Source organism: Nomascus leucogenys, chromosome 12 (assembly GCF_006542625.1).
Source record: "Nomascus leucogenys isolate Asia chromosome 12, Asia_NLE_v1, whole genome shotgun sequence".
Classification (NCBI taxonomy): Eukaryota; Metazoa; Chordata; class Mammalia; order Primates; family Hylobatidae; genus Nomascus; species Nomascus leucogenys.
In genome coordinates, this window is record NC_044392.1 from 50,992,788 (window position 1) to 51,009,558 (window position 16,771).

Here is a 16,771-nt window from a genome sequence, read left to right on the forward strand (position 1 = left end):
GACAGAGCAAGACTCAGTCTCAAAAAAAAAAAAAAGAAAGAAAGAAACATAACAAAAGGATATATTGTGAATACGTCCATCCCCATTCTCCATAAAAAACATCATTGGGCCTGGCGCGATGGCTCATGCCTGTAATCCCAGCACTTTGGGAGGCCGAGGAGGGCAGATCACGAGGTCAGAAGATAGAGACCATCCTGGCTAATATGGTGAAACCCCGTCTCTACTAAAAATACAAAAAATTAGTCGGGCATGGTGGTACGTGCCTGTAGTCCCAGCTACTCAGGAGGCTGAGGCAGGAGAATGCCGTGAACCCGGGAGGCAGAGGTTGCAGTGAGCCGAGAATGCACCACTGTACTCCAGCCTAAGTGACAGAGCAAGACTCCATCCCCCCAAAAAATAAAAGAAAATAATCAGCTGGGCGTGGTAGCTCACGCCTGTAAGTCCAGCACTTTGGGAGGCTGAGGCAGGAGGATCATTTCAGCCCAGGAGTTCAAGACCAGCCTGGGCAACGTGGCAGAACTCTTATCTTTAAAAAAAATACAAAAATCAGCCAGGCATGGTGACCTGTAGTCCCAGCTACTTGGGAAGCCAAGGTGGGAGGATCACTCAAGCCCGGGAGGCAGAGGTTGCAGTAAGCCAAGATCTCGCCACTGAACTCCAGCCTGAACAACAAAGTGAGACCTTGCCTGAAAAACAAAAACAGGCTAGGCGGGCTGGGCGCGGTGGCTCACGCTTGTAATCCCAGCACTTTGGGAGGCCGAGGCGGGCGGATCATGAGGTCAGGAGATCGAGACCACAGTGAAACACCGTCTCTACTAAAAATACAAAAAAAAAATTAGCCGGGCGTCGTGGCGGGCGCCTGTAGTCCCAGCTACTCGGAAAGGCTGAGGCAGGAGAATGGCGTGAACCCGGGAGGCAGAGCTTGCAGTGAGCCGAGATTGCGCCACTGCACTCCAGCCTGGGCGACAGAGCGAGACTCCGTCTCAAAAAAAAAAAAAAAAAAACAGGCTAGGCACGGCGGCTCACGCCTATAATCCCAGCACTTTGGGAGGCCAAGGTAGGCAGATCACTTGAGGTCAGGAGTTCCAGACCAGCCTGGTCAACATGGTGAAACCCTGTCTCTACTAAAAATACAAAAATTAGCTGTGCACGGTGGCACATGCCTATAGTCCTAGCTACTTGGGAGGCTGAGGCAGGAGAATCACTTGAACCTGGGAGGCGGAGGCTGCAGTGAACTGAAATCGCACCACTGCGCTCCAGCCTGAGTGACAGAGAGAGACATCTCACACACACACACAAAAAACCATTTCTTTCCTTCTGTAAATATCACATATATGCAAATCCACCCATCCATATTTCTGTATATGTTCTATTAGCCCCCTCAAATATTAAATGGTAAAAGAAACACTTATTGTTTATGTGGTATCAAAATTATTTAACGATGCCAATTGAAAAAACACAAATACTTCCTGTTTAAAAAAATACAAAGTCAACTTAAAATTATTTATTAGTGGATTATATCTTCTTTGCATTATGTTTGGAAATTCTCCTCTGTCATCAAGGTGAGTTCTGATCATTTCATTTAATTTTCTCAATGACTCAATGACATAATTAGGCAAATAATGTACATAACACACTTTGCTCGCCACAGTAAATGGCAATTTCAATACCCTTACCTGGAATACTCCTGGTCAAATCAAAGAATGCTAAAACATAAAGCAGGAAATAAAATTTTCCCAAATGCTGCCCTGGCGCGGTGGCTCACACCTGTAATCCCAGCCATTTGGGTGGCTGAGGTGGCAGATCACTTGAGGCCAGGAGTTCCAGAGCAGCCTGGCCAACATGGCAAAATACCATCTGTACTAAAAATACGAAAATTAGCCAGGCATAGTGGTGTTCGCATGTAGTCCCAGCTACTCCGGAGGCTGAGGCAGGAGAATCGCTTGAACCTGGGAGGTGGAGGTTGCCGTGAGCTGAGATCACGCCACTACACTCCAGCATGGGCAACAGAGTGAAACTCCATCTCAAAAAAAAAAAAAAAAAAGTTTCCCCAAATGCTAAACACTAATTCAAATCAAGATCACAATAAGGCGAGGCACGCTGGCTCATGCCTGTAATCTCAGCACTCTGGGAGGCCAAGGTGGGCAGATGACCTGAAGTCAGAAGTTCAAGACCAGCCTGCCCAACACGGTGAAACTCCGTCTCTACTAAAAGAAATACAAAAACATAGCTGGGCGCGGTGACTTGCTCCTGTAATCCTAGCACTCTGAGAGGCTGAGGTGAGTGCATCACCTGAGATCAGGAGTTCAAGACCAGCCTGGCCAACATGGTGAAACCTTGTCTCTACTAAAAATACAAAAATTAGCCGGGCTTGGTGGTGGGTGCCTGTAATCCCAGCTACTCAGGAGGCTGAAACAGGAGAATTGCTTGAACCCGGGAGGCGGAGGTTGCAGTGAGCTGAGATCGCGCCACTGTATTCCAGCCTGGGCGACAAGAGCAAAACTCCATCTCAAAAAAAAAAAAAAAAAAAAAAAAAAAAAAAATCCACAATAAATACAGACCCATGGACCTTTTGCTTCTTCAACTCACAAAACCACTTTGCTTCCAGTCCCTAATTACTAACCTGGAGCTTAGTCAGCATGCCAGGGCTCTCTGATGGAGGCCCAGGGATCACCTCTGGCTCTTCTTCCACCTCCTCAAAACGGGGTATTCGTCGCTTCTTTACTCCTGATGATTCTTTAGAGATCTCAGAGTCATCACCAAACACCTCCTAAGGGAACCCAAGATGAAAGAAAAGCTGTATCCCTCCCTGTGGGGAGAAGGGAAGAATTTTCCTAGCCCCTACCAGCATCTTCTGGCTATTCCCAGGGGAATATGACACAACCTTGCAAATAGCCACCTGCCAGAAGCAGGGTCTACTAGACTCTCCACCAAGTGGACCATCTCACCCAACTTCAACATTCTCCTAATCCAGTCAAACAAATTTCATTCCCATGTTCTTATAAATGTTCCCATCTCAAGGTCTTTGCAATTGCTACTGCCCACATTTATAATGATTTCTCTCAAATTTTCCACAACCCCTGTTCCAAATCCTGCCTAAAACTCACCTCCTCCAAGAAGTTTTCCTCATTATAACCTTATCCCACTCTGATTAAACTTTTGTTTCACATTCTCTTAGCACGTAAGAGCTTGGTTCATATTAGGTTAAATTACATTGCTGATATTCTGTTTGATAAGTGTTAAGTATTTCAATGTTAGTATAGTTTTTCCAACTAAGTCTAAGCTCTTCCAGGATAGGGGCTTTCTCTTTCTTCTTCAGTAATCCCCATTAACCCTTTGTTTTCATCAAACAATGGGAACTCAAATATGATGACTAATTTGCAAGGTGAATTTAACAGGACCGAGAGTGGCCAACTGGAAGGGACAATGGGAAAAAGCAAATGTACACACCGGTGGTAGGCTTTGGGTGACATCCCCTCTTCACTAGGAGGGCTCGTGTTTTGCAAGGACATATCCTCGGCCAGGGGCGAGCGCTTCCTGGAACTCCTACAGTTCAAGAAAAAGGACTCTCCCATAATATATTGTGTGGGGTGGGGACCTGAATGGACCAAAAATGGGACCCGTATCCCAAGGCTATCTAGACACCTCCTTCAAGAAGCCATTTTTATTAATCCCACCCAATGTAGTCACTTCATTCACAGCATGCCCTCAGCACTCATACAGAAGTATGCCCTACTGGCCAGGCGCAGTGGCTCATGCCTGTAATTCCAGCACTGTGGGAGGCTGAGGCGAGCAGAGGTCAGGAGTTCGAGACCAACCTGATCAACATGATGAAACCCCGTCTCTACTAAAAATACAAAAATTAGCCAGGCATTGTGGCATGTGCCTGCAATCCCAGCTACTCAGGAGGCTGAGGCAGGAGAATCACTTGAACCTGGGAGGTGGAGGTTGCAGTGAGCCAAGATTGTGCTACTGTACTCCAGCCTGGGTGACAGAGTGAGACACACCCTCCAAAAAAAAGAAAAAAAAAAAGAAGTATGCCCTATTGTGACCAATAATCTTCACTGTACAGATCTGTGTATACTGTGGATCAATCATTCCACCTTAAATATAACAAAATTCAATTCAACATAGGTCTGAAATTCTAGAACCAACCCTAAAATTTACATGAAACTGCTACTTAGATTTTATAATACGTGAATATATATTTTGTGATACCCCTGCCTCTTCTAAACTGCAACTCCTGGGCTCAAGAGATCCTCTTGCCTCAGCTTCCCAAGTAGCTAGGATTACAGGCACATGCCACAGTGCCTGACAAATTACAAATTGTTTCAAAGCAAGGACTATCTCTCCTTCTCTGATCACCCTACAATGCTCCAAACACAAAGGGCACAAATCTCTCTGGTTTTTTTTTTTAGTTCCATAGCCTGGCCAGGGGACCAAGCAGACATTACTTATTCACTCTTTTCCCTCAGGAAAAGTAATGGGATAGCCAAGGTATCAAAAGAACTTTGGAAGGTTTGATAGGAGTCACAGAACATTTTTTTTTTCTAAAGAGAGATACTGGGAAATGAGTAGAAAGATAGGCTACTTGATACTGCTAATACTGAAAGAGGCCAGGATCAGTCGGCAACTACAGAATAAAAAGTGTAGTAGTTAAGGGGTACTGACAACTCCTCCAAGTGTTTCACTCATGGCACCAGAGGACCAGCAATATGCCATAGAGCAAATGGTAAGCTCTCAAGAATATAATAAATAATAGTTATTTTTTGGTATTCTATCTACAAGTGCATTGCAGAGAAACCTCTACAAAGAGGCAACAATGAGGTCTACAGCTCAGGTACCAGTGGAGTCACAACTTATTAGGCCTCAAATAAATCAAACATAAAATCTTAGAGCAATCAGTTTATAAGTAACAGTAAGAAGGAAAAAAAGGAAATATGGAGAAACATGAGAACCAAAATTCCTGTTATCTAAAAAAAAGACAAAGCTGCCAATTATTTCTTTGGATATTTCAACCCATGAACTTAGAGGTAGTTCAGATGGTGATGACACAAATTCACCTCTCCTACTTTAATGTCTAAGTACCTCTCTTCAACATTTGCTGCTCTAAATAGAGGATATCAGCGTGTGAACTGGTAAGCTCAGTAACTCTGTTACCATTCAAAACAGTCCTGAGCTCATTAGACAGTAAATTGTAACCTACCTTTAGCTCTCGTTTTCTGCTCCTGTCACTGCTAGACTTGGAATGCCTAGAGCTTCGGCCTTCCTCCACAGCCTCAAACAGTTTGTCCACAAATCGGAGAGTAGAATCATCAAGAAAAGGTTTCAGATGATCTGACAGGAAGAAAGGCGGTGGTAGGGTTGGAAAGGTAAGAGTACATAGTGTAATACTAGGCCTATAACAGGTACCAACACTGGAATTTTATTCCCAGGAGTGAAACAAACTTTAAGTTTTTTGTAGGATTCTCATCTCTCTTACATTGAATGACCTTGCCCTGTGAGGTGAAAATAGTTATAATTTTTTGGAGTGGGAAGTGGTGCAGTCAGAGCAAACTGTTTACGTTGAACATCAAGTTTAAGATGAATAACCACCCTCACCTTTCCCAAATAGCAAGTTGTAGAAGACTACCATTAACAAAATCTACCTCCTTCAAGCTTTTTCATGTATTTCATAAAGATTTTTATATGTTGAGATGTTCAATCTGAATCTGAATATGCCCTATCTGACGTAAGCACACTGCCTAAGTAAATCTAACTTAGGTGACTCAGTATGGTAGCCAAAGAAGATTTAAAATCTATCACGAATAACATAAAAAATAAGCAATAAGAGAAAAAGCAAATTATTATTTAGCCTATTTTCACTATAATATAGGTGAAAATAAAATATGGCCTGCCCTTTTTTTAGATGTTCCCAACAGAGAGAATTTTGGGGAAGTTCAAAGCAGTGTTTGGGGCCACCCTATATGTTAAGACAAAAGATGCAGAAAGGTACATACCAGCTGCCTTCTTCTTGTCCATGCCCTTCCCCACACAGTTCAATGCTGCTGTGACCACCGTAGGCTCTGAGAAACCCAGGACCCTCTTCACTGTCTTCTCTATCCATGGTTTCAGCTCATCCAGCTCCCTCTTTGACAGTGCCATTTTTCAGGAAAAAGAGAACAATAGCTCAAACAGGACTCAATACTACACCTAAAAAAAAAAAAAAAAAAAGAGACAAGTTAGAGATTAAGAAAAGACTAACGTGGGCTGGGTGCAGTGGCTCACGCCTGTAATCCCAGCACTTTGGGAGGCCAAGATGGATGGATTGCCTGGGGTCAGGAGTTCGAGACCAGTCTGGCCAACATGGTGAAACTCTGTCTCTACTAAAAACACAAAAAAATTAGCTGGGCATGGTGGCATGTGCCTGTAATCCCAGCTACTCAGGAGGCTGAGGCAGGGGAATAACCAGGGAAGTGGAGCTTGCAACAAGTCAAAATCACACCACTGCACTCCAGCCTGGGCGACAAAGCGAGACTCTCTCTCAAAAAAAAAAAAAAAAAAAAAAAAGACTAAAATGATCCAGGGAAATGGTTAGTACATCAGGAATGCATTCCCCACCCCTATTCTCAATCCCTAGACAAGTTTTTCCAACTTATTTGAAGGCTAATATTTTCCCCAAGAACCGTATCTCAAAGCAGAAAGAAATCCCATTTGATTTTTAACTCTAACTCTTAAGTTGATCAATGAAATCTGCGGAATAAACAAACTGTGAATAAGCTAAGTCTGAGAAATTAGTTCTAGCTTCTTTCTTGATCCTGTCATATCAACAAGGACTTGCAAACCTAGTAACACTAAAACAGAACTAAAAAAGCCCATCCAGAGGCCAGCTTTTCCATTCTCCCTACTTCCAGGCAGGCATTCCCTAACCCAACCCTGACTTATGTAGGATTCCCTTCTTTTAAGGTATGCAAGTAAAAGAGGGTTTATCCAGGTCAATCATCCTAGATATTAAATTAAATTTCATGATCTTTAAGAATGTTCTGTCACATTTCTCTGTGGTCATATTCATCCCAGTGGGAATTCTGCATACAGGTAATTATCATGTTCAATCTACAGGGTCTCCATCAGCTGACTTGATGATCCTTCAGTTCAGAAAAGAATACCCTCATTTTTCTTTTGAGACAGAGTCTCACTCTGTCGCCCAGGCTGGAGTGCAGTGGCGTAATCTTGGTTCACTGCAACCTCCATCTCCTGGGTTTGCTTGATTCTCCTGCCTCAGCCTCCCGAGTAGCTGGGACTACAGGCATGCACCACCACGCCTGGCCAATTTTGTAGTTTTAGTAAAGATGCGGTTTCACCATACCAGCCAGGTAACTCCTTACCTCAAGTGATCTGCCCACCTTGGCCTCCCAAAGTTCTGGGATTACAGGCGTGACCCATTGCACCCATCTCTACTAAAAATACAAAAATTAGCCAGGTGAGGTGGTGGTGGGCACCTGTAACCCCAGCTACTTATGAGGCAGAGGCAGGAAAATCACTTGAACCCAGGAGGCGGAGGTTGCGGTGAACCAAAATCATGCCACTGCACCCCAGCCTGGGCGACAGAGTGAAACCGTGTCTCCAAAAAAAAAAAGCGCCAGGTGTGGTGGCTCACGCCTGTAATCCCAGCACTTTGGGAGGCCGAGGCGGGTGGATTACCTGATGTCAGGAGTTCGAGACCAGCCTGGCCAACACAGTGAAACCCCATCCCTATTAAAAATACAAATATTAGCTGGGCGTGGTGACCTGCACCTGTAATCCCAGCTACTCCAGAGGCTGAGACAGGAGAATCCCTTGATCATGGAAGGTGGAGGTTGCAGTGAGCCAAGATCGTGCCACTGCACTCCAGCCTGGACGACAGAGCAAGACTCCGTCTCAGGGAAAAAAAAAAGGTGCGTAAATGGGAGTCAATAAATTGACTGACCTCAATTTCCAAGCTCAGCTATTCCCAGCAGTGCCATTCATCAAAGATCTGGGAATCAGTCTTTCAAGACGTTTTAAGACATCTTTTCTCCAAAAAATCCAGTCTGATTAACTTCTACATTCTTGGTAGGTTTAGCCTCTATACTAGAGTCTATAAGACTTGCTGCCAAATAGTAGACTCACTTTTGGTATATCCAAAGGAAGCTAGAAGATTGAAGTGATGAAACTAAGACTGAAAGATTTTCTGCCTCAGTGACAAGTTACGTGAGTAATTCTATGGTGGCTCTATTACCCCATAATGAGTAGATATACAGCCTACCAATTTCTACATGTTACACATGTATTGCACAAAAGCGGCATATCCAGACGCCATAGAAAGTGAAAACAAGAGTTCACACAGAAACAGTTGGGACACTGAGCTCCACCATTTACAAGCCCTTGGGCAAGTTAATTAATTCTTTGGGGCCACAGTTTACTCATCTTACAAAATGAGGACTGCCATATTTACATCGTAATTCATTCAATAAATATTTATTGAGCAACTACTAAGTGTCAAGCAATGTACTAGGTGCGGTGGATACATAAAACAGTGAGCAAAACTAATAAGAGTCCTCACCTTAACGGGTCTTATATTCCACTAGAATTGAATGATAGGCTAGAAAGTATAAGCAATTTGAAAGCTCAAAGCAATAAATGAGGTGCCATTGTTACCTCCATAAGATGATGTGCAAACTAAACAGCCAACGGACAAAAAAAGTTTCAAACGGTAATTAGCTTTGTCACTAATCAAATGCGAGGTGCGGGTGTAGTGGGGGTACGGAAGGAGAGCGAGGTACAATGATCTCTCCTCTCAATGAGCAGGCAGCAGAATCCAAATCCAGTCTTCTGAAGGAATTCCTTACTCCGTGCTCTTGTATGCTACAACCTGAGTTTCCCTCTGCAGCCCCCAATCTTCATTTTTACTCTCTCAGTCACTCAACCAGTCTCTTACTCTACCTTGTTCTACCTAAACTCCTCACCCCAGAGCTGGTCTCCCCACCCGGTCTCCTTCCCGCCCCCGCCCTTTTCCTCTCAACAATCTCATTCCAACCTCTTCTCCCACCAAACCAGGTACTCCTTTCACACTCCTTCCCGCTGAACCCTCCCGCTTCGGTCCTCCCCTTGGACTGAGCCCCCGGCCACAGTGGCGCGGACTGGAATTACCCTCTCTGGGCCCGGGGCCACTACTCACCTCACAAACTTCAGCCCCTGAGACGGAGCCCGAACGTTACACCGGAACCGGAAACCTTCTGACCGCCCTACGGCCTGCCGTCGCTACCGCCACCGCCGCCGCCACGCCGCTGTCTCCCAACACGTGACCAAGGGGGGGGGGGGCCGGGCTGCTAATTCGCGCAGCCGTATTTGCCACTTTCTTGGAGGCTGAACGTCGCAGAACCGAAAAGTTTCCCTGAGCAATTTCCTTGCTTTCTATTTCCCAGGCTAAACCTATTAGCTAGATTTCTGCCAAGGTTTTTTTTTTTTTTTTTTTTTTAGCTTTTTTTTGTTTTTGTTTTTTGTTTTGAGACGGAGTCTCGCTCTGTCGCCCAGGCTGGAGCGCAGTGGCGCGATCTCGGCTCACTGCAAGCTCCGCCTGCCGGGTTCACGCCATTCTCCTGCCTCAGCCTCCCGAGTAGTTGGAACTACAGGCGCCCGCCACCACACCCGGCTGATTTTTTGTATTTTTAGTAGAGACGGGGGTTTCACCATTTAGCCAGGATGGTCTCGATCTCCTGACCTCGTGATCCGCCCGCCTCAGCCTCCCAAAGTGCTGGGATTACAGGCGTGAGCCACCGCGCCGGGCCGATTTCTGCCAAGTTAATGTCTTTAACTTCCTGAAGCGGAAATTGGGCTACTTGCTGTTTTCCTCATATGGAGAATAAGTACACAAAAGTAAACTTAGGCTAGAATGAAGAGAGAGGCTTCTGCGTTTGTGTTCAAACACAGCCTTTCTGGTAGAAAGTAAACCCTTTCACAGTCGTGATCACCAGAATTAGCCACCCCTCCTTAACCTTTCTCCCTAATTTAACAGTGGTGTCAGGCCGGGCGCCGTGGCTCACGCCTGTAATCCCAGCACTTTGGGCTCAATAAATGACAAGTGAGACCTACTAGTATTGTTTTCTCCATTCTATCAATAGGTCTATATATTAACTTTTCTCCAAAATGAGGCTCTAACCTACTGACCCTTTATTTTTTATTTATTTTTCTATTTTTTGAGACAGAGTCTCGCCCTGTCGTCAGGCTGGCGTGCAGTCGGCTCACTGAAACTTCCGCCTCCGGAGTAGATGGGACTACAGGCGCGCGACCACCACGCCCAGCTAACTTTTGTATTTTTAGTAGAGACGGGTTTTCACTATGTTGGCCAGGATGGTCTCCATCTCTTGACCTCGTGATCCGCCCACCTCGGCCTCCCAAAGTGCTGGGATTACAGGGTTGAACCACCACGCCCGGCCCCTACTGAGTCTTTAAATCAATAATTCATAACAACATGTGTGTCGGCAAAGATAGTTTGGAAAAAGAATGTCCAGTATTATGACACAATTTCTTATATGAGAAATGGAAAAAATTCCATTATTTTTATATTATAAGCTATCCAAACTAAAGTTCCAAAATGTCTTCTTGGTGGTAGGCTCACTAGAAGATGCAGTTGTTCTTCAGGGAGGTTATTCACATTCCCCAGATAGTAGGAGATTTTTGTATCTAAAGATAACAATGTACATACCAAGCCACACCTTCCCTGATGGGGCAGCATGACAAAACAGGATAAAGCCTGGCTCTGAAGGAACAAGTTGGGGGAGTTTGAACCTGCTGCTCAACTTATTCACAAATCAGTTTCCCCACCTACAGCTTCTAACACCAATGTCTCACAAAATATTCACTCAAAAAAGTCTGTTGAATGGGTTAATGAGTTTCAACGTTGCAGGGTTGTTGTAAATTTATTTTGTTCCAGTGCTTCTAACAGTCTGGGTTCAATTCCCTATGGAGAAATGTGTTTCTAGAAACTGATTTTAGGCCAGGTGTGGTGGCTTACGCCTGTAATCCCAACACTTTGGGAGGTCGAGGTGGGTGGATCACTTGAGGTCAGGAGTTTGAGACCAGTCTGCCCAACATGGTGAAACCCCATCTCTACTAAAAAAAATGCAAAAATTAGCTGGGTGTGGTGGTGGGCACCTGTAATCCCAGCTACTCAGAGGCCGAGGCAGGAGAATTGCTTGAACCCAGGAGGTGGAGGTTGCAGTGAGCCAAGATCGCGCCACTGCACTGCAGCCTGGGCGACAGAGGGAGACTCCGTCTCAACAAAACAAAAGTGATTTTATTTCCAATTTTTAGAATTGGATACATTTAAACTGTAGCCTTCCAGTTACTAGCTGTGTTTCCTTCAGGTAATTTTTTCTGAGATTGTTTCCTCAATTATAGAATAAGAATCTCTATTTCAAAAAGGTATCGTGAAGATTAAATGTAATGTGTAAGACACAGTTAGTGTGGTACTGGCATAAGAACAGGCAGGTAAACCAACAAAAGAGAATAGAGGGTTGGGCGCAGTGGCTCATGCCTGTAATCCCAGCACTTTGGGAGGCCGAGGCAGGCGGATCATGAGGCCAAGAGATCGAGACCATGCTAGCCAACATGGTGAAACCCCGTCTCTAATAAAAATACAAAAATTAGCCGGGCGTGGTGGCACACGCCTGTAGTCCCAGCTACTCGGGAGGCTGAGGCAGGAGAATCACTTGAACCCGGGAGGTGGAGGTTGCAGCCAGCCAAGATTGCACCACTGTGTTCCAGCATGGCGACAGAGTGAGACTCCGTCTCAAAAAAAAAAAGGAGAATAGAAAGCCCAGAATAAACACTCACATATATGGTCAGCTGTTTTTTTTTTCTTTTTTCTTTTTTTGAAATGGAGTTTCGCTCTTATTGGCCAGGCTGGAGTACAATGGTGCGATCTCGACTCACCACAACCTCCGCCTCCCAGGTTCAAGCAATTCTCCTGCCTTGGCCTCTGGAGTAGCTGGGATTACAGGCAAGCGCCACCACGCCAGGCTAATTTTGTTTTTTTTTTTCTTCTTTTTTTTGAGACGAGTCTCGCTCTGTTGCCCAGGCTGGAGTGCAGTGGCACGATCTCTGCTCACTGCAACCTCCACCTCCTGGGTTCAAGTGATTCTTATGCCTCAGCCTCCCGAGTAGCTGGGACTACAGGTGCGTGCCACCACGCCCGTCTAATTTTTTGTGGTTTTAGTAGAGACGGGGTTTCACCATGTTAGCCAGGATGGTCTCGATCTCCTGACCTCGTGATCTGCCCGCCTCAGCCTCCCAAAGTGCTGGGATTACAGGCGTGAGCCACTGCGCCCGGCCTCGTTTTGTATTTTTAGTAGAGACGGGGTATCTCCATGTTGGTCAGGCTGGTCTCGAACTCTCGACCTCAGGTGATCTGCCTGCCTCAGCCTCCCAAAGTGCTGGGATTACAGGCATAAGCCACCATGCCCGGCCTTTTCTTTTTTTTAGATGGAGTCTCCCTCTGTTGCCCAGGCTGGAGTGCAGTGGCACAATCTTGGCTCACTGCAACCTCCGCCTCCTGGGTTCAACCAATTCTCCTGCCTCAGCCTCCCGAGTAGCTGGGGCTACAGGCACATGCCACCATGCCCAGCTAATGTTTTTTGTATTTTTATTAGGGGTTTCACCATATTGGCCAGGCTGGTCTCAAACTCTTGACCTCATGATCTGCCCACCTCAGCCTCCCAAAATGCTGGAATTACAGGCATGAGCCCCTGTGCCTGGCCATGGTCAGCTGATTTTTGACAAAGGTGCCAAGACTATTCAATGTGGAAAGGACAGTCTGTTTAACAAATGATGCTGGGGAGAGCAGATATCCACACACACTTTGGGAGGCCGAGGCAGGTGGATCACTTGAGGTCGGGAGTTCGAGACCAGCCTAACTAACATGGAGAAACCGGCCGGGTACAGTGGCTCACACCTGTAATCCCAGCACTTTGGGAGGCCGAGACGGGCAGATCACGAGGTCAGGAGATCGAGACCATCCTGGCTAACACGATGAAACCCCGTCTCTACTAAAAATACAAAAAAAATTAGCCAGGCCTGGTTGCAGGCGCCTGTAGTCCCAGCTACTCAGGAGGCTGAGGCAGGAGAATGGCATGACCTGGGAGGCGGAGCTTGCAGTGAGCCAAGATCCTGCCACTGCACTCCAGCCTGGGCAACAGAGCAAGACTCCGTCTCAAAAAAAAAAAAAAAAAAAAACATGGAGAAACCCTGTTTCTACCAAAAATACAAAATTAGTTGGGCGTGGTGGCGCATGCCCGTTAATCCCAGCTACTCGGGAGGCTTGAGGCAGGGGGCGGAGGTTGTGGTGAGCCTAGATTACACCATTGCACTCCAGCCTGAGCGACAAGAGCGGAACTCCATCTCAAAAATAAAAATAAAACATAAAAGAAAAACTATAGATACCATTATCCTTATTATTATTATTTTTCAGACAGAATCTCACTCTGTCACCCAGGCTGGAGAGCAGTGGCACGATCTCGGCTCAATGTAATCTCCACCTCCCAGGTTCAAGCGATTCTCCTGTCTCAGCCTCCTCAGTAGCTGGGACTACAGGTGCGTGTCACCACGTCCGGCTAATTTTTTGTATTTTTAGTAGCGACGGGGTTTCATTGTGTTAGCCAGGATGGTCTCGATCTCCTGACCTTGTGATCTGCTCGCCTCGGCCTCCCAAAGTGCTGGGATTACAGGCATGAGCTTCCACGCCCGGCCCCATTTTCCTTATTTTACAGGGGACACAAGGGTTTATGTTAAATAAGGTACCAAGCCTGCCTGCCTGCCCGCCCGCCCGCCCGCCTGCCCGCCCGCCTGCCCGCCTGCCTGCCTGCCCGCCTGCCTTTCTTTTCTTTCTTTCTTTCTTTCTTTCCTTCTTTCTTTCTCTTTCTCTCTGTGGCCCACGATGCAATCTACTCGGCTCGCTGCTGCCCGCGCCGCGGACTGCCTGGGACTGCCGGCGCGCGCCACCGCTGCCTGCTTTTTCTCCTTTGGCTGCAGGCGCGCGTTCGCCATGTTGGCCACGCTGGTCGCCAGCTCCTGACGCCGAGTACTCTGCCCGCATCAGCCTCCCGAGGTACTGGGACTGCAGACGGAGTCTCGTTCACCCGGTGCTCGGTGTTGCCCGGGCTGGAGTGCGGTGGCGTGGTCTGGGCTCGCGGCAGCCTCCACCTCCCAGCCGCCTGCCTTGGCCTACCAGGGTGCTGGGATTGCAGCCCCTGCCTGGCCGCCGCCCCGTCTGGGAGGTGGGGAGCGTCTCTGCCCGGCCGCCCCTCTGCCCGGCCTCCCCATCTGGGAAGTGAGGAGCGCCTCTGCCCGGCCACCCATCGTCTGGGAGGTGAGGAGCGCCTCTGCCCGGCCACCCATCGTCTGGGAGGTGAGGAGCGCCTCTGCCCGGCCACCCATCGTCTGGGAGGTGAGGAGCGCTTCTGCCCGGCCACCCATCGTCTGGGAAGTGAGGAGCGCCTCTGCCCGGCCGCCCCGTCTGGGAAGAAGTGAGGAGCGCCTCTGCCCGGCCGCCCCGTCTGGGAAGTGAAGAGCGCCTCTGCCCGGCCGCCCCATCCGGGAAGAAGTGAGGAGCGCCTCTGCCCTGCCGCCCTGTCCGGGAAGAAGGGAGGAGCACCTCTGCCCAGCCGCCCCGTCCGGGAAGAAGTGAGGAGCCCCTCTGCCCGGCCGCCCCGTCTGGGAAGTGAGGAGCGCCTCTGCCCGGCCACCCATCTTCTGGGAAGTCAGGAGCGCCTCTGCCCGGCCACCCATCGTCTGGGAAGTGAGGAGCGCCTCTGCCCGGCCGCCCCGTCTGGGAAGAAGTGAGGAGCGCCTCTGCCTGGCCGCCCCGTCTGGGAAGAAGTGAGGAGCGCCTCTGCCTGGCCGCCCCGTCTGGGAAGTGAGGAGCGCCTCTGCCAGGCCACCCATCGTCTGGGAAGTGAGGAGCGCCTCTGCCTGGCCACCCATCGTCTGGGAAGTGAGGAGCGCCTCTGCCCGGCCGCTCCGTCTGGGAGGTCTACCACGGAGGCCAGAAGCAATGTGGGGGCTGGACGTGGTGGCTCACGCCTGTGGTCCTGGCACTCTGGGGGCGAGGCGGGTTGATCACTTCGGGCTAGGAGTTCGAGACCAGTCTGGCCAACTTGGCGAAACATGAAAATACAACAGACAAACCAACCAACCATGACAACAGGTCTACCCTGGAGTCATACTCTAATTTTTTTATTTTCCTCCCTTTCTGATCCTTTATCCCACTTTCTTTTTCTTCCTCTTCCTTCTCCCTCTTCTTTGTCAAATAGAGGATTGAGTTATTACCACTGATCCATATAAAGTGAGGAGCGCCTCTGCCCGGCCGCCCCATCTGGGAAGTGAGGAGCGCCTCTGCCCGGCCACCCATCGTCTGGGAAGTGAGGAGCGCCTCTGCCCGGCCACCTATCGTCTGGGAGGTGAGGAGCGCCTCTGCCCGGGGCCCCGTCCGGGAAGAAGTGAGGAGCGCCTCTGCCCGGCCGCCCCGTCTGGGAAGTGAGGAGCGCCTCTGCCCGGCCACCTATCGTCTGGGAGGTGAGGAGCGCCTCTGCCCGGGGGCCCCGTCCGGGAAGAAGTGAGGAGCGCCTCTGCCCAGCCGCCCCATCTCGGAAATGAGGAGAGCCTCTGCCCGGCCACCCATTGTCTGGGAAGTGAGGAGCGCCTCTGCCCGGCCCCATCGTCTGGGAAGTGAGGAGCACCTCTGCCCAGCCGCCCCGTCTGGGAAGTGAGGAGCGCCTCTGCCAGCCGCCCCGTCTGGGAAGTGAGGAGCGCCTCTGCCCGGCCACCCATCGTTTGGGAAGTGAGGAGCGCCTCTGCCGGCCACCCATCGTCTGGGAAGTGAGGAGCGCCTCTGCCCGGCCACCTATCGTCTGGGAAGAAGTGAGGAGCATCTCTGCCTGGCCGCCCGTCTGGGAAGTGAGGAGCGCCTCTGCCCGGCCGCCCCGTGTCTGGGAAGAAGTGAGGAGCGCCTCTGCCCGGCCGCTCCGTCTGGGAGGTCTACCACGGAGGCCAGAAGCAATGTGGGGGCTGGACGTGGTGGCTCACGCCTGTGGTCCTGGCACTCTGGGGGGCGAGGCGGGTTGATCACTTCGGGCTAGGAGTTCGAGACCAGTCTGGCCAACTTGGCGAAACATGAAAAATACAACAGACAAACCAACCAACCAACTCAGTGACAACAAAACAGGTCTACCCTGGAGTCATACTCTAATTTTTTCTATTTTCCTCCCTTTCTGATCCTTTATCCCACTTTCTTTTTCTTCCTCTTCCTTCTCCCTCTTCTTTGTCAAATAGAGGATTGAGTTATTACCACTGATCCATATAAAGTCCCTCTCTCATTTATTTTAACTCCCACCCCCCATTTCTATTCCCCGACTTCCCATGTGTAACCTTCCTAATATGTTTGATACGCATCTTTTTGTTTGTATGTATTTTTAGAAAATGTTTATTGTTTTTGTATGCAAAAAAATTAATAAAAAATAAAATAAATAAATAAGGTACCAAGATCATGATGGAATCCAGATTTTTTTGACTAAGTAAAAATTATATATGTAAGATAGCTGACACATAGTGGAAGTTCCAACATTTTCTTTTTCCTTCAATTACCTATGTAAACACTATTCCTTAACCTTGTTAGTATACAGTGAGTGATTATTCCTTAGCATTCTCACTTAACATACAAACTCTTATTTTGTACTTGGTGCACCTCTGAAAACTTGAAAGTGCGGTGTCAAAATTACTC

At 48.3% G+C, this 16,771-nt stretch overlaps 1 protein-coding gene across 2 annotated transcripts in view; it reads right to left on the reverse strand.

The window, feature by feature from the left end:
- The window catches only part of PRPF3 (pre-mRNA processing factor 3), a 35,605-nt gene extending 26,305 nt beyond the window's left edge, over window positions 1–9,300 (reverse strand). Inside the window, exons 1-5 of one of the 2 annotated variants that reach the window (XM_030824647.1) lie at window positions 9,176–9,300; window positions 6,000–6,192; window positions 5,207–5,337; window positions 3,451–3,546; window positions 2,624–2,770 (exon numbers count right to left, since the gene is read on the reverse strand). In XM_030824647.1, the coding sequence (XP_030680507.1) occupies window positions 2,624–2,641 (18 nt within the window). In that variant the 5' untranslated portion in view covers window positions 2,642–2,770; window positions 3,451–3,546; window positions 5,207–5,337; window positions 6,000–6,192; window positions 9,176–9,300. The remainder of the gene's footprint in view (window positions 1–2,623; window positions 2,771–3,450; window positions 3,547–5,206; window positions 5,338–5,999; window positions 6,193–9,175) is intronic. The other variant, XM_030824646.1, reaches the window with a different exon arrangement.
- Between the last annotated feature and the right edge of the window lie 7,471 nt (window positions 9,301–16,771).